At 44.1% G+C, this 23388-nt stretch overlaps 1 protein-coding gene across 2 annotated transcripts in view; it reads left to right on the forward strand.

Moving 5' to 3' along the window:
- FBLN1 (fibulin 1) overlaps nucleotides 1–23388 on the forward strand; it is a 57573-nt gene that overhangs the window by 4196 nt on the left and 29989 nt on the right. For both annotated transcript variants that reach the window (XM_028728642.2, XM_028728640.2), the window contains exons 2-14: nucleotides 2988–3087; nucleotides 6351–6483; nucleotides 8494–8662; nucleotides 10491–10550; nucleotides 11360–11461; nucleotides 11920–12051; nucleotides 12585–12722; nucleotides 12949–13092; nucleotides 14540–14668; nucleotides 15499–15624; nucleotides 16863–16982; nucleotides 17668–17799; nucleotides 18689–18812. In XM_028728642.2, coding sequence (XP_028584475.1) covers nucleotides 2988–3087; nucleotides 6351–6483; nucleotides 8494–8662; nucleotides 10491–10550; nucleotides 11360–11461; nucleotides 11920–12051; nucleotides 12585–12722; nucleotides 12949–13092; nucleotides 14540–14668; nucleotides 15499–15624; nucleotides 16863–16982; nucleotides 17668–17799; nucleotides 18689–18812 — 1609 coding nt within the window. The remainder of the gene's footprint in view (nucleotides 1–2987; nucleotides 3088–6350; nucleotides 6484–8493; nucleotides 8663–10490; nucleotides 10551–11359; nucleotides 11462–11919; nucleotides 12052–12584; nucleotides 12723–12948; nucleotides 13093–14539; nucleotides 14669–15498; nucleotides 15625–16862; nucleotides 16983–17667; nucleotides 17800–18688; nucleotides 18813–23388) is intronic.

Consider the following 23388-nt stretch of genomic DNA (forward strand, 5'->3'; position numbering starts at 1 on the left):
TGCCAACAACTTCATGGATCTAATAAAGGCATTACTTTCTCACCTGAAGATGGTTTCATAATGTGTGGGGTGTGTGGTAGGTGGGCAAACCACAGATTTGCTCATCTGATGGAGCATCACCTTCCTCATTTGCTACATTTACATTGTGCTTCTCAGGTGCTCAGGAAATGTCAACAGAGAAGCACAAGACTAGGGGCGAATTGTCCACCACTAAGCAGATTATGTTCTGAATGTTTTGGAAGTTCGCTGTCATGGACTGGCTGGATGTTGAGGAGTGGTGGGAGGCGACAGCTGAGGAACCTCCGGGAGAATTCCCACGAGATGAAGGCTCAAGGTCTGGGGATTGGTAGTAGTAGGATGATGAATGGTGAGAGGGAGAAGACTGGGAGGAGAAGGTATCAGAAGGTGAAATGTAACAGGGTTTAGTGAGCAGAAAGAGTCTGTGGCAGAGAGCAGTCCAGAATTGGAGGCAGAATCAGAGGCTCAAGAGGAGAGGGCCACGAGGCAGAGATTAGTCTGGCTGGTGAAGAAGCCAGGGGGTCTCCCCCTCCTGCTGTGACCTGATCTCCTCCCACCTGGTCTCTCAGAACCAGAAGGGGTATGAAGAGGGTGAAGCAAAAACAAACAAGGCGACAAAGTCTCAGGTTGCCTGGGATGGACCCGGGGGAGGAGAAGACTTAAGGAACTGTGGAAAGGTGGGGACCTTCAGTCCCCACAATGGCTCATAGGGGCACAATCTACCGGGATGAGTTGCTGTGCTCACTAGGCCTGGCCTCCTGAGTTGACCATCTTTCTTTGAATAAAGAGTTAACTTGTGATTTATTGCCAACCTGCTCCTGACATTCCGCATGAAATAGATGTGTTATGTGCATGCTTGTTCTCTGTTCGGTGCACTCAATATGGCAGTAGATGCTTGGGTTGCTGTATTTTGAAGACACATTTGCCGGCTTCTTTTAGCTATGGATCACTATGATGACTCTCATTATACATATCCATGAAAAAGAGGATGTGTCCTGGAAAAAGAGGACATATGGCAACCCTACTAGATGCAAGATTGTATCATCCACTATTGGGGGTCATTACAACCACAAATTTTATCTGGCTATACAGGCTGGCTCAAGTATGTGAACCCCGGTAGCATGAGAAAGGTCCCCAGTTTGTTTGATATATATTTATAATATATGGGGCTTTGTTGGATATGTATACAGTGGTACCTCGGTTTAAGAACAGTCCTGTTTACAAACGATTCAGTTTACGAACTCCTCAGAACTGGAAGTAGTGTCCTGGTTTGTGAACTTTACCTCGGTCTAAGAACGGAATCTGAACGGTGGAAGGGCACCAGTGGTGGGAGGTCTCATGAGGGAAAGTGCGCCTCGGTTTAAGAACAGTTTTGGTTTAAGAACAGACTTCTGGAACCGATTAAGTTTGTAAACCGAGGTACCACTGTATATGATAAGGGGCTAATTCTTCTGCAGTATTAGTGTTTGCTTTTTTCTTAAGGCTAGACTTTTCTCTCAGCCAAGATTGTAAATTCAGGTCATCTGATCAGTTTCAACATTTTACACACAACAAAAACTGTCAAGGGCAGTTTGACATAAGATTTGCCCCAGAATATTCATAATTTTGGAATGGTATGAAAGAAGGAAGACGGCTGTTGTAATGCCTACTGACTGACGCCTTTGGAGTTACTTGAAGCTCCAATCCAGGCATGTCCAAAGTCTATTTTGGGGGCCTAATCCAGACCGCCAGTCGGTTTAATCTGTTAAAATCCTAAAAACAACTGTCAACAACTTTGGTTGGCCCTCATGGCCCTTCACTTCATCAAATCTGGCCCTCTTTGAAAAATGTTTGGACACCACTGTGTCTAATCCAATGTCATTGAAATTCTTTCAGCTGGAGTTTTGGCCAGCCTAGACAGTGATTTGAACCAGTTGCAAGACTGCAATGATTTTTAAAAAATAACAATTAGAGTGACTCGTTTATTAGTTCTAACGTTCCTGCTGCGTAGTGAACTTTTGTGCATGAAATATTAAGTATGTCTGTAATCCTGTTGCTCATTAACTGTGTTTATTTTGCTAGACCTGGCCATTGTCCACAAATAATCTGAAGTCCAAATAACTAAGGTTGCAATGTGCACACAGTTAGGCTGCCTAAATGTCACAGTGTTCAGGATTGCAGTCTGTTCAGTTGAGTTCTTTTTGGTATTCTTTTTCCTTTTGATGTATTTGTCAGCTGTATAGTTAATTTCGTTTTCTTTGTAATTTTAAATTCCTTATTTTCCCCCATGTGTTCTGTCTTTTCACTTCTGCATTTTTTATTTAAAAATAGTTTTCAATTCATCTTGATTTCATAAGATTTTACTGTTGTGTTAGGGTGCTTCTTCCACATCCTTACTCCAACTGGATTATTTCAATCTAAGAGCAGTAACAGCATTTTTATGATTATATCTCAGATATACAGTTGAAAGCAGTTTAAAAGAGGACCACTGAGACATTTTTCTTCATTCATTAGGTCACTCAAGAAAGCTGGTTGGCAGTAGGTTCAGGTTTGGCTCCCTGGTATACTCCAGAGTTTAGGGCAAGGAAACAAGCTGGGAGACAAATGCAAGTGGGAGAAAGGTCCGGTTCGGTCCGGCAACCGAACACTGGCGAGGGCTCAGCATCGAACCTTCGTAGTGTCAGTGAAGGCAGCAAAGGTGGCATACTTTACTGCCTCCATTGCACCCTCATTATGTCATCCGGTGGAGGAAGGGGTGTGTGGTGGCTGCGGTCTGCCCCGGCTATCATCCCTGGGGGGGGGGGGTGTGTGACATCTCAGCTCCGCCCCCCTGGGACGCTCACCACTCGCCCTGCCCCTGGGTGACCAGCATGTGTGCCACTCCGGGTGCCAGAGCAGCTAGCTCCGCCTCTGCAGGGAGAGTGGACAGATGATTCCTCAATGTCATTTCCTGAGTGCTTCTAAAACACACTTGTTTTTTCTTTCTGCAGAAACTTCAGTGGAGAGCTGCTGCTCACAGGGATATGAATGGGCAAGTCAAAAGAGAGATTGTAGTTCTCTGCCATCACATCCTGATTCCAAAGAATGCAGGTATTCTTCAAAGCAGCTTGCTTGCTTGTTGTTATAGCAAGAGATAGACTACTCCTCTGGGATAAAGCATTGGCCTTGAAAGCCCAGTGTCCTAAGTTTTCTCTTCACTGCTACTGTAGGGTCCCATTTCGGACACTGACCTGGGACTTCTTCCCATGATAGTAGTCTTTAGTGGAAAAATAGGGGCCTCCTGCCCAATCTATAAACAGCACTCTGAAAAGAACCTTTTTGGGGAAAATATTTGTTGTATTGCTTTTCAGATTTGTAATTGGCTTGATTTCTTTTTAAGAATGGAAAGAATGTGTTTTGCAATCCTGTCTGCTAGTACTTGGTGAATGTTTGCATTTATATTGGCATTGAATACGGCCTCCTACACAACGTGGTTGACAGATAAAACTTAACTTGATTTGAAGTTGCTTGAATAACAATAAAACTTTAAAAAGATGAAACATACACAGGGGTCAGGAAAAGGGGAAATCCTGTTGAGAAATCAAATTGAGGAATGCAGCCTAGCTCCTCTTGGTGCCTCAAGTCACATGGCCCTGGCACCATAGGGATGGCACTGCAGTATTTGTCCCCCTGGTGGGTAGTCATACTTCGTTAAATATTATTATTACTTGAACTGTGTTTTATATTTTAAAGATTTTTTTTTACTTTTTTAGGTCACTTTGTACACAGTCAGCATGGTGTATAACTGTTTTAACTAAGAATGTGTGATCTTGGGGCTGCATGGGCCCTCATTTGCAGGATCTTTCAGCCTAAATATCACTCAAACCCAGTTGCTGTGCCTTTGGGCTCTGCATTCAAGGCTCCATGTCACTCATGTATTTTGATGTAATGTGGAGGGGGTTCACTCCACTCCACTCCACATATGAGATTGCCACCAGCGCACGGGTTTCGCCTGGGCCTAGGTTATTACAACTGCTACTCCTTTAACGTCACATAATGGGCATGTTTGTTGCCAGAGCCGTAGCTGGGTGATCTTGCGCCCCTGGCAGAACTGTCCAGATTGTGCCCCATAGCCATGGACAGATTAGCTCTTCTTTCCGCCTCTCCTCCAACCCCCCCCCCCCAATTCAATTCACCCTCTATTTAAAACCATTTCTTATGAGGCAATAATCAATATTTATATTTATGGACATATTTTAAAGCCAATTTTGCCCCTCCCCAATTGCCTGTGCCCCTGGCAGGGGCCCACCTCACCACCCCCTAGCCGAGGTGGTATATTTGTGACTTGACTGTACCACTTGTACAAATTGAAGCTGAGGTCCACTAAGAATGAGTGTTCCTCTGTGCAACCCGCCCCCCCCCTAAAATCCCTCTGGGGATGAAAAATTGGCACATCAGAGGGAAACTTGAGCTAGAATAGGTTTACTGCCTTACACAGAATTAGGCTGATATTGCTTACACGTACCCTGTAAACACCCTGTTCAAATTGATTTCCATAAATGCGTTTGTTGAAAAGAGCAGCAGGTCCCTCCTTTTGTATTTAATGTTGAAATGCTAAATGCCAACTTAGCAAGTTCCTTATTTAACCACAATGTTCTCTGGAAAATGATGGAAATGAGAAGGTGAGGGACTCCCCTCCCAATCACTTGAAACTAGATTGGTGCTAGAGGAATTTTCCCCCTTAAGTTATAGCCTGCACTTTGAATGGTTTTTATGGAAATGAATGAAAGGGAAGTAAGAGCAGTCCTGATGCAGTTAGGAAATTCATGCTGTTTTTAAGCATTCACCCTCTGGAGGGGATAGCAGAAGACATGAAAGAGCTCTGGAGCTACAGTTCATTTAATGAACAGGAATGCAGGCTTTCTCTGCTAATTGTAAATCTGATGAAGAGGTGAAGTAAAAGCCCACAATTCTGTTTCTTTAAAGATCTCTTGGTTGGCTTTATTCATTGGACAAAGACTTACTTTTTTAAAAGAATTGTACCCAACTAAGCTATACTCTGAGTAGATCAATGCACTTAGTTTGTCAAGTCATTGCTTTCAGTAGGTCTGATCTACATGTGACTTAAAGGTAAAGGTAAAGGTACCCCTGCCCGTTCGGGCCAGTCTTGACAGACTCTAGGGTTGTGCGCCCATCTCACTCAAGAGGCCAAGGGCCAGCGCTGTCCGGAGACACTTCTGGGTCACGTGGCCAGCGTGACAAAGCTGCATCTGGCGAGCCAGAGCCGCACACGGAAACGCCGTTTACCTTCCCGCTAGTAAGCGGTCCCTATTTATCTACTTGCACCCGGGGGTGCTTTCGAACTGCTAGGTTGGCAGGCGCTGGGACCGAGCAACGGGAGCGCACCCCGCCGCGGGGATTCGAACCACCGACCTTTCGATCGGCAAGCCCTAGGCGCTGAGGCTTTTACCCACAGCGCCACCCGCGTCCCTACATGTGACTTAGCTGGATATAAAACATAACATTTAACTACAGATTATGTTGCTTGGTGTTATGTATGTATCTAAACCAGGAAGAGCCAGTGTGAAGTTCTTCAGGTGTTGTTGGACTACAATTCCCATCATCCATAGCTAACATAGCCAATGGTCATGGATGATGGAAGCTGTAGTCCAAGAACATTTGGAGGGTGTTACACCGGCTAACCTTAATTAAACTAAAAGCAACCAGGTTGTGTAGCTGGTTTGGTGCAGATGTATGGTTTCCTGAGCTCTTAACCAAGATTAAGAAATCAGGACACGACTCAAGCTCTCTTGTGAACCCCCACTCCCCGCTTCTCTTGCCACACTAAGCTGCCCTAAGTGGAACACTAACCATACTTGGCTGAAAGCAGATGTCAAATTCTAATTTAGAACTATGTTTTTTTCTAACTCAGGGCAGGTGTGACACTAATCCTCATCATCAACATCTTCAGGGCAGTTTCCCTACCTCTCCATACTTTGCTTTTAAACTCTCAGTAAAGCCTAACTAAATATAGATTTCACTGGCCCAGTTCACACGTAACACCAAGCCAAACCACAATTTAGCGACCTCTTCAAGCGGAAATCATGACCACTTTGTTCTCCCTCTGGTCTTGCTATTGTTGTGCTGCTGCAAGCTAAACTATGGTTTGGGCTTGGTGCGTTGTCTGAACTTGGACTCGTGGTTTGTCTCCTCCAGACAAACCATAAGCCATTAGAAAGAAACCTTGGCTACAGCTTGTGGACTGTCTGAAGATGCTGAGATTTTGGCTTGAGGCAAATATTACCATACAAGCCTTTATGTGCTTGGCCTCAGACACACCCACCTCCCCTCCCATTCTTTTTACTTACTTGTAGCATAGCTCAGGAACAATGCTGCCTCAATCAACTGGAAGAGCTGCGTTGCACAGCAGGAATAGCGATTGCCAGCAAGCATGAAGACTGTGATTCCAATGAAGGCAATACTACCTGTGAAGACAAAGTCATTAAGGTGAGATTTTAGAGTTGCCATTATTTGATATCAACCGTTTGCCTTGAATTATGGCTCAGAATTTAACCTCTCAGGCACAGCATTGTATTCAAGCCTCCTGGAGTCTAGCTTTCCACAGTGTTACTGGAACATGGCATTCTGGGGATCATATCAGCTCCTCAGTAAGAAGACTGGTAGGAGGAGGCAGCTTGCCCTTTATTATATTATACCTATATTATAATATATTCATATTTATATTTATTCCCCTATAGTGTGTAGCATCTAGGTTGGGTGTGCCCTCAGGCACCCGGCCAGTACCCCACATTAGATGAATGGTGTGTTCTAAAGCATTGTAATTCTTAGGTTTTCCTATATACTTCCACCTACAACATTGTTTAAGTCAACAAGCAAGAGCCCTCTTGTGGCAACTCCTTAATGTACCGTTAGCACAATGTTTGCTTCTTGACGCTGCTGGTGTTTGCTAATTGGCAATATCACCCATTGTTGAGATTACAAAGCTTTATGCTGCTCTTTCTTATACTGGAACTAAATATTATGGCTGATGTGTGGCAGCTACCCGAAATAACCTTCCCTGTGTCCCAGAATTGGTTCTAGGACGTGAAATAGATTAATGCACCAACCTGGGTGAAACTAAGCAGGTCTGAATCTGGTCAGGAGCCAGATGGGAGACTACTTTGGTGCCCATCACAGAACAAAGGCAAGATTTAAATGTAATAAATGAAAATAATTGGGATCCTCAGCACATCGAGAGTTTCCCCTGTAGTGAGACGCACCAGCTGGTGGTGAAGGTGGGGAAAATCTCGTTGCATTGACACCTCAGCATGAGTATCCATGGATGTTGAGGAGGTTAGAGGAGTGGTAAAGGGCTGCTGTTATTTCAGTGCTTCGTCAGAGCCTAACTTACAACTTGTCCACCAGCCACAGCCATCTTTGGGGGTGGGGATAGCACAGCTGGATACAGCCGACAGGCATACTAGTCATTTATATTATTTATCTCTACTGTCCATCAAAATGGGATTTGCCATTTCTCCCCTATTGTGTTTATATGAAGATTTATTTTTTTAAGTCATAGTTAAGATCTGTTCTTGTATATATATTAAGTGGGCATCAAAGAAGCAAAAATAATGTATGGAGTATGAGAGCAAAAATATTCTGGAAATTAAAAGATGCCTGCTCCTTGGGAGAAAGGTGATGGCAAACCTAGACAGCATCTTAAAAAGCAGAGACATCACCTTGCCAACAAAGGTCCGTATAGTTAAAGCTACTGGTTTTCCCAGTAGTGATGTATGGAAGTGAGAGCTGGACCATCAAGAAGGCTGATCGCAGAAGAATTGATGCTTTTGAATTATGGTGCTGGAGGAGACTCTTGAGAGTCCCATGGACTGCAAGAAGATCAAACGCATCCATTCTTAAGGAAATCAGCCCTGAGTGCTCACTGGAAGGACAGATCATGAAGCTGAGGCTCCAATACTTTGGCCACCTCATGAGAAGAGAAGACTCCCTGGAAAAGACCCTGATGTTGGGAAAGATGGAGGGCACAAGGAGAAGAGGACGACAGAGAACGAGATGGTTGGACAGTGTTCTCGAAGCTACAAACATGAGTCTGACCAAACTGCGGGAGGCAGTGGAAGACAGGAGTGCCGGGAGTGCTCTGGTCCAGGGGGTCACGAAGAGTCGGACACGACTAAACGACTAAACAACAACAATGTTGGGAAATGTAATACAAATTATTCTTATTATATTACATTACATCACAACTTCTTTCAATTTCCCCAGAGATCCCCCAAAATACATTATGAGAACTTATATCCGTATAGAAATATTTTTAAAATAAATACATGATGTGATGAACACCAGGGGAGGGGAGGAGGACTGAGGGAAACAGGAGAGGACATGGTTTGGAGTAGCATCCAACCTGAGGGGCCACTGTGCTGCAAAAAGGAACCTGAATGTGGCTGCTAATACAATACTATAAAGCTCATGGATAATGTCTGTATTGCGTTTTGGCAGAAATGTTGTTATTGCTGCTTTATGGGGAAGGTGGCCCAAAAGCAAGGGAACAGCTGTGAGCAGAGCCTCCTGATGGGATACCAGTGTGGTTTGGTCTTCCGAGCCTGCTGTGTTGAGGGGCAAGAAAACTCTGACACGTTAATTGTTGATGATCCTAACAAAGAGCTAGGTAAGTTACACCCTCCTCCAGCACAACTTTATTTTTGAAATACGTAGAGGGGAATCGTTTCAGATTTAGTTCAGTTCAGAACTAATGAGATTAAATGAGATTGTGCTAGGAATTCACCATGTGCAGAAATGGTTGATGTCTCAGAGCTGGGGTTTTGAAGTTGTCTCCCTTCAGGGAACACCTTCCAAATCAGCTTGTCTTGCTTGGGCATTTCCACATATCCTCTGTGCATTGCAAGGGTTTTAGGGGCAGATCCTGGGCTAGTTTACATACCTGAGTACATACTTAGCTCACCTGTAGGAGTGGCCAGTTATGAGGCTTCATCATTGCCTCACTTTCTGCTGATGCACACACCAAAGAGAAGACGGTGTTGGGGGCTCCAGCATCACCCCTGAACAGTGCATTGAAAGCTACTGCCCTAGAGGAGCCATTCTTGTAAAACTCAGTGCAATGCGCAATGGACCTTGTGAGGGAGGTATGTATCCATAGCTGCCCAATGACATTGTGGATGGTTATATACCAAGACCTCAGTCACCACTTCCTTCTTCATAGATAACCTCACCAAGGGAAGGGCTTTCACATGCATGCCAAGGAAGCACATCACCCTTGTGAACACATCTGGAATCAATTAGCTTGAAAGCAGCATGTTGAAAATGAGCATGAATGATTCTGGGTTAAGAAAAAAATACATTTCCTGCAAACAGGTTCATGTCGACACAGCCTTAGTGGGCAGCAAACTGCCACTTCTGTGGTTGCTCTATGAAATATCTGTGTGTTCCTAAACAACACCTTCAAAAGTTGCTTGATCAGGTTGCTGCTATTGGTGTGGTTCACAACTCCACAAGGCACGGTCAGTGTTTGCTTCACTCTCTGCCAATAGCTGGAGTTATTGTGTGTGCTACAGCAATGCTGAAAGAAGTAAAAAAAGCTCCCCTTTTATCTAAATCTTTAACAACTCCATGTTCTAGGTAATCCTTAACCATTATGAGGCTTGCATTGCCATGTGGCATCCCAATCTCCCGCCCTTAAATCTCTTGAGATGCCAGAGAAACAAAAAGAACATGAAGTGCTAGTGGTCAAAGTTACCTCACAAAATGTTGTTTTTGTTACTGTTTTGTTACTCTCCTTGCCTAGCCTACAGACACTTAATTCAGAACCATTCAGTCCATTTGTGAGAAAGGAGCATACAGAGTGGAAAAAAAACCACAAATCTATTTTTTAAACATTATAACTCAAATAACTCAGTTACTAAATAACTCTGTTGGTGTTCAACAATACTTACTGAGTCTGCTTTTGGAGTCATTTTAACTTCAGTTGCATCTGCAAATATTTAGAAGCAACCTGTGTGGCTGAGGTTCATGGCATTTCTCAGTCAAGGACCTGTTTGATGACCCCTTGTCCTTGTTTAATTCCCAGTCAAAGACATTTAGACAATGCCTTTCCTGAGACAGCATGTAATGAGTTAGCCTTAGCAACTAAAAATCTAGGCCAGACAGCAATTGAGGAACTAACAACCACATTTACAAAACTCTGGATGGAATAGGACTACAGATAACATTCTCACTCTGAGGCAGATTTGGCCTAAATCCAACTATCTTGGGAGGTACCCTTAAAAAGCATCTCTACGAGAAAATGTCTGGCAGGAGTCACTGTGTGGCAATTGACCTGTTACAAATGGTCATATAAACCTCAGATTTAAAACAGAGTCATAAACAAGACTTCGTACATCAAGATCCATTCCAAATAACAGGACAAAGGGCCATTTTATTTTAGCAGGCTTGACCTTTCTGTTTCACTCTCCTGATGTTTGGCTTTTTTCTCCCTCAAGATGCAGCATCACCAGTGGAAGTTGATAATGAGGATCATTACCTTAATGACCGCTGCAGAGGTAATTTACTAATTTGGGGGCAGGGCTGAGAGAGAGAGAAGCTGTTTGACAGACCAGCTTGTGAGTTTGTGACTGAATCTGTTCAGAGGCCTCCTAGCTCAATGAGAAACCACTACAATCATAGAATTGTAGAGTTGAAGGGACCACAAGGGTCATCTAGTCTAACCCCTGCAATGCAGAAATCTTTTGCCCAACATGGGGCATGACCCTGAGATTAGGGGTGTCTTGCTTTATTGACTGAGCCACCCCAGCTCTGCTGCATTTGTCCATATGGCATAGTTTGCTCCTAATACTAATGTCACTCTCAAGCCTTTCGTCAGGCACCCTGTAAAATTAATATTGTCTACCATTTTTTGGTTGAGTGGGCTGTGTAGAAGGCACATTACAAGTCCTCCACAGCAGCTTAGCTCTGTTTTGTTGGCAATGCATGCAGACTGCTAGCTATAGTCAGCGTTGCCATTTCATGTGCACTGCATTGCAGGGGGGTTGGACTAGATGATCCTTGGTGTCCCAACTCTACAATTCGATGAATTCATGAATGATGGCAACCATCCCATTCACAGATCCCTCTTTCCATTTTGGGCTTACCTTGACTGAACAATGCAAGTTTAGGATACACATAATAGTGGAAACGCAGAGTATTCTGTTCTGGTTTTGAACCACTAATTTGTAGTTAATTGTTTGCTTTCTGCAAAAGAAATTAAGGAAGATACAATACTGTTAAAGGGCAAATGCTTGATGCTGGTCTTTGGGTTTCTTAATGATGAACTTTAAAAGAACTAGCTATCTTCTGCTCTTGTCCTTCTCAGGAGGCGGCCCTTGCACCCAGCAATGCAGGGACTCCGGCTCCAGTGTTCTCTGCTCTTGCTTCATGGGCTACCAGCTTCAGCCTGATGGCTTCACTTGCGAAGGTAAAGAAAGGTTGCCGTTTGCTTTTCTTTTATAGTTTTGTCCTTTATTTAGAGAAATAACTGGCTATGTGTGTCCTGCTGTTCAAGTACTCAAAGCAAGCTTGCGGAGTAAATCAAGAGAGGAACAGAACATAGGAGTGAGTTTGTGCACACATCGTGGGTGTAACTGAGTTCCGTTATATGCACTGGGTCTTTTGCAGTTGACTAATGAGATGCAGATTTTAACTGAATAGGAGGAAATAGGCAACTTGCACATTTATGAAAGGATAAGAGTTTAGTTTTCGTCAAGTTTAGTTTTGCTTTCCTTCCCTCTTTCTTTTGTGAATATTACATGAGAAATAAGTTTTTGTTACTTTGAGAGTCTAATCATACACACTGCTTACTTCCTGAACACCAGCGAGCATTCTCTGGTATGGCAAAGTTGCCGTTTCACATATTTCCCCCTTGATTATTTCTAGATATGAATGAATGCCTTACCAACCCTTGTGCCATTGGACAAATTTGTATCAATACAGCAGGATCTTTCCGCTGTCAGCGGGAGACCAGCTGTGGGACTGGTTATGAACTGACGGAGAACAACCTTTGCAAAGGTATGTTTCAGACTTCTCACAAGAGAGATAGATGGCTGCTGTAGTTCTTAGCCACTACTAATGTATCCTGTTCTCTTGAAATTTGCTGTGTTAGGCCCAGTTCACACATAATGCAAGAAGCTTGTTTGCCACACGTACACTAGTGTTTGCTGTATTGTATGCCACAAAGCGGGACACCTTTTCTCATGCTGGGCTCTGAAATTAGAAGCCCACCCAGCTGAGGTGAAAATGAATTTGGGGAGCATTTTCAGAGTAGTGTAGGCAGGATTAGCCCTCCTACCGCTAGTCCTTAAAAGTGTAGCCCTTTGCCAGCTTGATTCCTGTTATAGTGACTAATGTGGCTTTGGCACCACATGTTTGCTGCTATAACACCTAGTTCTACCTTAATCCTGCAGTGTGGTTATACCTTTAGAATAATAATTAAAAAACCCACATTTGGTCTGATTTGCTTAAATGTTGCTTGTGTCTGAAGCATGACAAGATGGCTCTGCAAGACCTTACGCTAACAAATTCTTTCTTTTGTGATGTACCAGATATTGACGAGTGTGAGACTGATACTCATAACTGCCTCCCCGATTTTATCTGTCAGAATACTCCAGGATCCTTCCGTTGCCGACCCAAGCAACAGTGCAGGAGCGGCTTTATACAAGATGCACTGGGCAACTGTATTGGTAAGGCATGTTGCGCCTGAAAGCCAGTACCATTGAACTGCATGTCATTCCTGAGAGGCTAGCTGCTGTTACAGCTGCCCCCCTATTGCCACTGGGAAATTCCCTCTGTTTATGCTGTCCCTGCCTATGCTTTGTCTTTTCAAGGGAGCATGCTCAGTTAAGATTTTAAGGTTGGTGTTCTGCTCTTAAAAGTTTCCCTTTTAATTTAATGTTTGTACTGTTGTAGATATCAATGAATGCTTGAGTGCGAACGCACCTTGTCCTGCTGGACAGACTTGCATCAACACGGATGGGTCTTACGCTTGCCAGAGGAATGTGCCAAACTGTGGGCGAGGCTACCATCTAAACGAAGAAGGCACAAGATGTGTAGGTTGGTACAAAAGGTCCATTTAACCCTGCATCCTTCCTCCTGGAGAGATGCCCCTGGAGAGGTCAGGCATGGTGACAGCCACCCTGCCGTTGGTGCTCCCTGGTATATTGCCTCTGGACACAGAAGCTCAGTTCCCCTGTTGATGTACCTGTTCACAAACAGCCACCTAAGCCGGAAGCCACTACTGCAACCTGTGGGTGTTGCATGAAAAAGTACTTAAATGTCCATTACATGAAGAAGTGATGCTCACACCCTCCTTTTGGTTTTGTTTCCTTTTAAAAATTGCCATATTTTAGAATAGAGCTGAGCCACAACAGTCTTTTTAATGTCATTTTCACTTCTGCTATTTTCCAAGAGATGTTTTTGCTAAAAAATCTTGAGTGCTATATAACATTCCTAAATAAATATTTAGGACCCCAAAGGCTGTTTTATAAAACTCTAAGGAGCTGTGCGATACCTACCCTAGTGATTGCCCCACAGGGCAGAGCTCAAAGAAGCTTCGGAACCGTGGGAGCAAAAGTGCTGTGAAATACAGGGCCATCCAGACAGAGCCATGGTATGTGCTGTCTCTCGCAGCCCAAGAGTTATTAGTGGCTGTGCACCAATCCCCAGCCCTGCCTACAATTGTTAGGCTGGAAGCTCTGCCTAAGCTTTGGTTCTGTTTTCTTGGAGAGTTTTCAGCCCAAGGATTGCATAGTCCCCCTTGATCCTCAGGTTTCTCTGCGCAGTACTCAGTGGACCCATGGATCAGGTATTAGACAGATCTTTGGAGTCTTGAAAACCTAGCATCTTAAGAATAAGCTTTTTGCATTGCAATTTGCATGGCCTTGTCCGCCTGTAGTGCCCAGGACTTGGACAAAATGCAGAGAAAGGCTTTGAATTTTTTTACAGGTTTGCTTGACTGTTCAACAAAAGCTTCTTCAGCGTACTCACTTCAACATAAATGGAAATTTTGCTGGAGTCTGCTGCATTATAGAATGTTTCCTTGGGTGTGTAATCACCATTAATATTTGCAAAGGAATCAACACAGTAAAGCAATAAAATGCCAAGTTACAATAGCTCACAACAGGTCAAGAACAGTCCCAAAATTTAAAAGTTATTTCTAGCAGCCACTTAACATTCCAAAGACCAAAAGACCTCCAAGTGTTTTTGCAGATCACTTTAAAAAGGATAGAGAACTGGCCAAGGCAGCTTTTGTCAGCAAAGGTTCCCCTAGGTGGCATGGCAGCATCAAGAATGCCCTAGACCACATAAACACCCACTGTGCTCCAAGGACACTCTTGGCATGACTGGTCTGTGTACAGTTGTGAGATGAGTTGGGAAACCCATGCACTCCATGCGCAAACCTGTGTGTAGATTCTCTGAACCAGAGCCCTTTTGTTTTTTCTTACTTTGTCATGTTATGCTTTCCCCTCAATTTGTTTTTCTAACCCTTCTGTATTACAAGATGTGGACGAGTGTTTGCCACCGAATCAGCCTTGCGGAGAGGGCCACACTTGTGCCAATTCCCCTGGAAGCTACCGCTGTGAATGCCGAGCTGGCTACTATTTTGAGGGAATCAGTAGAACCTGCGCTGGTAAGTGACAGGACATGCATTGGCTCATGCCCTTCCTTTAGTTCAGCCATCTAACCCTTAAAAGAAAAAAGATAAATCAGTAGTATTTTGCTTTATTTGGGTATTCCTATGCCACACTTCACCACGAAGTCACAGGAAGGCATACACCACATTAAAACACACCACTACATGTTTCTAAGAAAAGTTGAAATAGCATTACAAAGTAAACAACAGCATAAACAAAAATAACAGAAATAACATAGAATAGCAATGGAGACAACGCCATCACCATCACCATCACCATCACCATCAACAATACATTTTATTATTTATACCCCACCCATCTGGCTGGGTTTCCTCAGCCACTCTGGGCAGCTTACAGCACATATAAAACATAGTAAAACATCAAACATTAAAAAACTCCAGATGCAGGGCTGCCTTCAGATGTCTTCTAATAATTGTGTAGCTCTTTATGTCCTTGACATCTGATGGGAGGGTGTTCCACAGGGAGGACGCCACACTGCCGAGAAGGCCCTCTGCCTGTTTCCTTGTAACTTCACTTCTCGCAGTGAGGGAACCAGCAGAAGACGCTTGGAGCTAGATCTCTGTGTTCAGTGGGGGTGGAGAAGCTCCTTCAGGTATACTGGGCTGAGGCCATTGAGGGCTTCAAAGGTCAGCACCAATGCTTTGAAATGTGCTCGGAAACATACTGGGAGCCAGTGAAGATCCTGGCTCTGATATTAGAATACAACTTTTCAGCAGCTACCACACTGACTTGCTACAATATGAATTAGGTCTCTGATTTATATGCTTGTCTTGAAATCTTCAGAATGGCATGTTTATTTCCGTAGATATTAATGAATGCCGACGATACCCTGGTCACCTATGTGCTCACAAATGTGAAAACACGGCTGGCTCTTATTACTGCAGCTGTACGATGGGCTTCAAACTTTCAACTGATGGGCGGTCATGTGAAGGTAACATTGACAGTGCAATTGTATCCTTGCCTACCCCATTGGGTACATTCCATTGGGTTCAGTAGAGCTTACTCCTGGGCATGTGTTCAGCAGGGTTTTCCAAATGTCTGAGTTTATTGGTCTCTTCATGAGGTTATCAGCAACCCCAAACCAAATTCTTAGGAGTGTAGATAAAGTTAAGTCAAGAAATATTGATATATAATCAGCATTTATTATTAGTCAGTCACCATTACTAGGAATCATAAAATACAAAATGTAAGGAATACTGTTGGATTGTGGAATAACCTTATTAAATACAGAAGTTCCTCACTGTTAAGGATGCACACTCTGTACATGCCCACGCCCTTTATTTCTGAGGCTCATAGTTTCTAATTAATTTTATCACACTGTATCTTGTAAGCTACTTTCCCCACCCTTCCCCCCCTTTTGACCCCTAGCTCTTTATTCACTCCCCTGCACAGCCTCATTGACCTCAGGGGATTAATACTGACCACCTTGGGAAATTCTGGTGTGGTGTATAGAATTGCAGCCCTATAGTGTGAGTGTGGGGGGGACGCGGGTGGTGCTGTGGGTAAAAGCCTCAGCGCCTAGGACTTGCCGATTGAAAGGTCGGCAGTTCGAATCCCTGCGGCGGGGTGCGCTCCCGTTGTTCGGTCCCAGCGCCTGCCAACCTAGCAGTTCGAAAGCACCCCCGGGTGCAAGTAGATAAATAGGGACCGCTTACTAGCGGGAAGGTAAACGGCGTTTCCGTGTGCTGCGCTGGCTCGCCAGAGCAGCTTGGTCACGCTGGCCACGTGACCCGGAAGTGTCTGCGGACAGCGCTGGCTCCCAGCCCCTTGAGTGAGATGAGCGCACAACCCTAGAGTCTGGCAAGACTGGCCCGTACGGGCAGGGGTACCTTTACCTTTACCTTTTAGTGTGAGTGTGAAGGAATGGTTAGACTATCAGGCCAGGACTGGCGAGACCTAGATTCAAGCAATGAATCTTGCTTAGCCATGAAGCTCACTGGATGACCTTGGGCCAATCACTGGATCTCAGACTAGCCCACCTCCCAGGTTTGTTGTGAGGGTAAAAATGGATGAGCCATTTTGTGGTGTATTGAACTCCTTGGATGAAAACCAGGATATGAAAGGAATGGAATTAAATTAATTTAATTCAGCTGCTCAACAATTCATATGGTTGCTGACAAATAAGGTAAAAAATATTGCTTTGCATTAATGCATTTTTGTTGGTTTCAGACTTGAATGAATGTGAAAGTAATCCCTGCAGCCAGGAGTGTGCTAATGTATATGGTTCTTATCAGTGCTACTGTCGTCGGGGCTACCAGCTGAGTGACATAGATGGCATCACCTGTGAAGGTGGGTAGCAGTCATTATGCACACGGCTCATATTAACTTATGGAAGCTGCACTGTTCTAATGAAGACCATTGGTCCATCTATCCCAATGAGACTGGCAGCAGCTCCCCAAGGGTTCAGGCAGGGGAGTCTTCTGTGGAGGCCTCACTCCCTCCCGTGGGCACTTGAAGAACATAGGAAGAGTCATGCTGGATCAGGCCATAGGCCCCTCTAGTCCAACATCCTGCTGTCATAGTGACCAGCCAGATGCCATGGGAAGCCTGCAAGCGGGTCTACTAGACCAGAACATCCCTCTCCCGAATTTGGGATACTCAGCAGCTGGTACTGAGAGGCATACTGCCTCTGACACGGGAGAGAGAACCAGTCTGCCAGGGCCAGTAGTCATGGATTTGTCTGATTCTCTTTTAAAGCCATCCAGTAATGGGAGTGAATTCCAGTTTCTGCTATTCTTCCAGAAGTGTTCTCCTAGAAACTGCTGAAGCTTGCTGAATTGATTACCTTGGAATTTTGAGGGGAGCAGGACTGTTTCCATGGAAGTCTAAGATCCAATTTACCCACCGTTTAGTTAGGTAAAATGTAACGTGTACTCAAGCGTTATATCATCCATTCTGTAGAGGTGTAAGAGTTGAGCAACAAGGCAGTAAACAGTCTCTCATGTACTTGCTAATTGGTGAATATGCTTTTCAGATATTGATGAATGTGCCTTGCCCACTGGAGGACATATCTGTGCCTATCGATGCATTAATGTTCCGGGGAGTTTTCAGTGTACTTGCCCCTCCTCCGGTTACAAAGTGGCCCCCAATGCACGAAACTGTCAAGGTATGTTTAAAGCATAATGATGTGCAAGTGTGATATTCATAAGAAAGAAGCTTGTGGTCTAGAGAAGGCAGAATTCTTTTGTCATGTTCTGTTGCAAAGAAAGAACTTTTTGATCGAATGCATTTGACAACGCATTTGACAAATCATTCCCAAAGTTCGTTCTCTAAATGCTTCTTCACTGGCCTTCTGAATTCAGAAATTTCTTGTCTTCTTCTTAAGGGTATATCAAAACTGGCAGGGTTTTTTTTGTGTATGACTAATGCACAATGTTGTTTTAACGATGAGAAGCTTGGTGCAGTTCAGCTTGAGATCTGTCCCTCTTTGGGGGGAGCGGGTTACAGATGTTAAATAGCACAACAAATCTAAGATGTTTGTATTATCCCTGTTGTGTAGGGTTTCCATATCCAGACAGAAAAGTTGTTGAGGGGGGGAAATGCTGTTTTTGAGCTATTTTTAAGGAAAAGCGGCACTGTTGACATAGGCTGCCATACATTCAGATTTCCCCCAACATTTCCCCGATTTCCTCCTGGACGCTGCTACTGGCTGCAGTATTCCACATATGTCTGGGGAAATCTGTATGACGTAGGGCAACCCTACCGTTGTGGATGATCACTGCGGAATAATCTCAGACTGCTGACCACCCTGCTTGTATTTCTTTTTCTTTCCCCCTCCACACTCACCTATATTTAAACTGGCAACTAAAGAGAGCCTTTCATGCATCTAGTCTATGGAAATTTATGCCCTATCTCTCCGATAAGCTGGCTTTCTAGGTGGAGGGTTGTCCAATCTTGTGTGAAGTAGTCCAGCTGAGGCACAGAGCAAACTTCATCATTGCCAAATCTATACTCCCACAATAAGCATTCTCTGTCCTCCTCTCCTGCTTTTACAGATATTGATGAGTGTGTTACAGAAACACATAGTTGCTCATACAATGAGACCTGCTTTAATATTCAGGGTGGTTTTCGCTGCCTTTCATTGGAATGCCCAGAAAATTATCGCAAATCTGGAGATACGTAAGTACATTTCTTTCTTTCATTAGGCAGCCTGTACTAGTACCCAGCCGCCACCACCACCACCATCATCATCAAAGTGAGGAAAGAAAGAAAAGAAAAAATGCAAATAAAACTAAAAATACAATAAGAAAAAAGATATAATGTAATACACTGAATATAAACAATTACACTTCCATACATAATTATATAGATACATAAGTAATGTTATTGTCCTAAAATATATATGATTATTAATCATCTATTATATTCTGTATAAACTCATTCCAAATATCAATATATTCATCCAAACAAAGTCTGCATCTATAAGCAATCTGTTCATATGTTGTGAGTGTTGTCATGTTGTCAGTCCTTTGGATAAGGGGATCATATCGCTATTCTTCCAGGCACTTCTACATGGCAGTTTATCTGCTCATACATGGCTAATTTTGCACAACACCCACATGGCACAGTACACATCAAAATGATATACCATATTATTGGCCATAGTTAGGGCACGTAGAATCCATTTTCATTGTCTGATTTTGTTACAATACAATAGGCATATCATTCAGAAAAATGCACGAGGAGGCTGAATTCTATATGTATACTGCTTTAAGAAATAAATTACATGTATCAGATGCAGCCCAACAGCAATATCTGCAGCTACAATGTCTTGTAATAGCCTTGTTTGGACCGGTGGCTTTCTCAGCTTCTGACACACCAGAGATATTTGAACAATCGAACAAACTTTTTGAAACTAAAAAACAGTGATCACTGGAACAGAAATTTGTTACTAACAAATAAGTTTGATATGAAGACTTTAAGAAATGATTAGAATAACAAATTGGGTTTTCCAATATTACCTAGACAATGTGAAAGTGTTTTAGCTTCTGTAGCAAAGGTATTGATGGATCTTAAATTACGACTTATACAACAGTGCTAGTACCAAACCTGACCAACTAAGCCACACAATGAGCAGCCTCCCTTTACGTTCCCATTGATGAATGACACTCTGTTGTGGTAGTGAATTCTGTAGCTTAACAACATGCTTCTTAAATTGAGATAAATTTGCAATCCTGGGTCATAGACTGGCATGAGAAACAATGGATATGAAGATGACATATGTAGTCCATCTGTTATACCCGCCGAAGTAAGCTTTTGCCAGTATAATATACTTGTCTGATTGTAGCTGCCTGCTTCTAAACATTTAATTCAAAAGCTGTTTGCTAAGAAAAGGTTAACAATGATGGGTATTGAGAGAGTTTAAAGTAAGTAACCCTTCATTTCTTGCCGGCTAGGAAAACCCTGGGACTGGATATGTATAGAATGCACTCAGATTTATTCAATGAGCTCTGCCAGTTGTGTGGTGCAGTTCATTGAGGGAAGGCGTGCAGCACCCTGGCTGCGTGGAAGAGGCAACGAGTTGAGGTGGAATGCCCAATGTCAAGCAAACAGCTAGAAAGTTACTGTAACAGCACAAAGCCCTGAACCACTGGATCCAAAGTCCCCGTGGATCCCCTGAGGGGCCTGATCCATGTGCCTTTCACCTAAGCCAACCCAGAGCTGGCATAGTGAAAGCAATGCAAACTAAGGTTACCAGACGTCCCCGTATCCTGGGGACAGTCCCTGGATTTACAAATCAGTCCCCTGACAAAATCCATGGATTTAGTAGGAAGTAAAAAAATTGAAAAAAATCTGGTAACCTTAATGCAAACGCATGTTCTAATCTTCCACCCTGGCTAATGCAAGCCTGCAGGGCTTTCAGCTGGGCTCCATATTCACCCCTCTCTCACCTGAATTTCATAGGCTTTGCCTAGGCTCTGTATTAGCTTCAGCTGCCCTCAGTGCAGAGACGCCAGCCGGCAAGGACAATTGGGGGCAAGGCGGAGCTGAATGGAGAGGCTGCGCGGCTTCAATGGCCAGCAGCTCCTCCTCCTCTGCCTCCTGGAGCCCCCACTGGGGGGAGGCTGCTCTGACCCTCCTGCCCCTCCATGGTAGGGGGGGAGGAGCTGGCCACTGGAGCCGCACTGTGCTTTGACTCTGCATTTTTGGACATAGGGGCCCCCACCTCCAAAACATTTGGGGGACCCAAAAGGGCTCTGCCCCCAGGAGCTGGCACCCCTGCTCCAGTGACTCACATACCTCAGTCTGATTGGCCAAGTCATGTCATGGTTGAGGGGAAGAAGGCATTCAGTTTGAGATAAGAAAGACACTGAGAGCGGCAGCCGTCAGGGATGCTGAGAGGCCAATTACGAAATGCTGTAGGAATGCCTGACCCAAAAGAGGGCAGCCCTTGATGTGTGCGTGTGACTGGGGCAGGGGGCAGCAGCACTAATACATTTGCTTCCTTCTGCACCACCTAAAATGTCAGGAGAAGCATGTGGGGGTTTGGGGGCGTGTGTGGAAAATTTGTGGAACTTGTTTGCCATTTCTGATTACTATGGTTGTAGAGAGACAAATGAGGTAAGTTTATCTAAAGATGACAATGGCACTGTGGTCTAAACCATAGAGCCTAGGGCTTTGCCAATCAGAAGGTCGGCAGTTTGAATCCCCGCTACGGGGTGAGCTCCCGTCGTTCGGTCCCAGCTCCTGCCAACCTAGCCGTTTGAAAGCACGTCAAAGTGCAAGTAGATAAATAGGTATCGCTCCGGTGGGAAGGTAAACAGCGTTTCTGTGCACTCTGGTTTCTGTCACAGTGTCCCGCTGCACCAGAAGCAGTTTAGTCATGCTGGCCACACAACCTGGAAAGCTGTCTGTGGACAAACGCCGGCTCCCTCAGCCTGAAAGTGAGATGAGCACTGCAACCCCAGTCACCTTTGACTGGACTTAACCATCCAGGGGTCTTTTATCTTTACCTTACCTTTTATACTATTTTCTGTTCCTCATAAGACTTCAAGGTACTTAATACACCAGGCTCTCAGTGGTCTGCCATTCAAACATTGACACAGCTCACAAACAATAAACTTCAACAGTGCTAAATTTGTGCTCTCTCTAAAGAATAAGGAATTTGGCATTTTTGTTCTTTATAAATGACCCAATTTTTAACATTTAAAAAAAGAACATTCATGCTCTGTGGCTAGGAATCAAGCCAAGTATAATCATTGATTGCGGGGGGGGGGGGGGGGGGGAGGAGGGAGGGAGTGTTTTTGTTTTTTTAAACCAACCCCAAAAGGTAAGCTAAATGGTCAGAAATGAAACCCAAGAGTATTTTTTTGCACTAACATTTATTTTTCAGGTTTCTGTGACTAACACTACAACACAAGGCGGACGAGGTTGCAAAGAGCTCTTTAGAACTATTCATAGCTGTCAATGTTTCCCTTTTTTAAAGGAAAATTCCCTTATTCTGAATAGGATTCCTCGCAAGAAAAGGGAAAAGTTGACAGCTATGGAACTACAGTGGTACCTCGGGGTACATACGCTTCAGGTTACAGACTCTGCTAACCCAGAAATAGCACCTCGGGTTAAGAACTTTGCTTCAGGATGAGAACAGAAATCGTGCTCCGGCGGCGTGGTGGCAGTGGGAGGCCCCATTAGCTAAAGTGGTGCTTCAGGTTAAGAACAGTTTCAGGTTAAGGACGGACCTCCAGAATGAATTGAGTACTTAACCCGAGGTATGACTGTATTGTGATTCATGATATCCTATCCTGCCTTTTTAGCTCAGCATTTGTTTCCCCCTCTTGGAAAACATCTGCAGTGACACCTACAGACAACCCATGGAAGAGCAGCATGCTGGGCAGACCCCTAGGAGAATGTTGTGGGTTTGGAACTCCCCTCAGGCGCTTTAGTGTGCTGGGCCCCAGTATTGAGGTCACAGGTCCCCACGGCACACTTTACCTCTGCCCATGCAAGCCAGAGGCCAGATTGGTCTTTCAGTGCTAGCTGCTTATAGTCATTATGGTGGACGACCTATGCCTGAACTTTGGTCTTTGAAACCAGCAGTATCTGCCAGATCTCTTTGTGGCCACAGGATGGAATCATTAGCACACATTTAAGTAAACCCACAATGAAGTGTGTGGTGAATATATGGGGTACCAAACAATAAGATAAGGAGATTGATGATTTCTAAACAATTCTAATTGCCACAGACAAATCTGCTTCCAACAATATATTTCAGAATCAGCAGAATTTCATTCTCCATTTCCCACTAGTTTTGCTTTCCAGCATTATTCTAAATCACAGGAAAAGGGCAGCATGGGGCGTATTCAGAAATACGGTATGGGGATTCCCAGAAGCATCTGCATTGCATGGTCCCATCACCAAAGTCTGACTACATGGGCAAAGGAAGAGAGGAGAGTTGTTTAAAAGCAGTGTCATTTGAGATATTTCACAGTTGCAATGAGGATTACTAGCCATTACTCCGGGAGTTAATCACTATATATGGGGTGGGGGGTGGGGAGAGGTGGACAGCAGCTGCCCCATAAGCTCTACATTTTATAGATGTGTTTTTAAAAATTGTATCATGTTCTTGCAATGCTGTCAAGGCAGTTTTATTTCCCCCAAAATATTGCCCCATCTTAGGCCTCCCTAAGCAGTCCACCATTTGACCTGGAAGAAAGCCCTCTCTTTCATTCTATGGCCTGATTCTCACTGGAGTGGC

Source organism: Podarcis muralis, chromosome 6, assembly GCF_964188315.1.
Source record: "Podarcis muralis chromosome 6, rPodMur119.hap1.1, whole genome shotgun sequence".
In the NCBI taxonomy this organism is placed as follows: Eukaryota; Metazoa; Chordata; class Lepidosauria; order Squamata; family Lacertidae; genus Podarcis; species Podarcis muralis.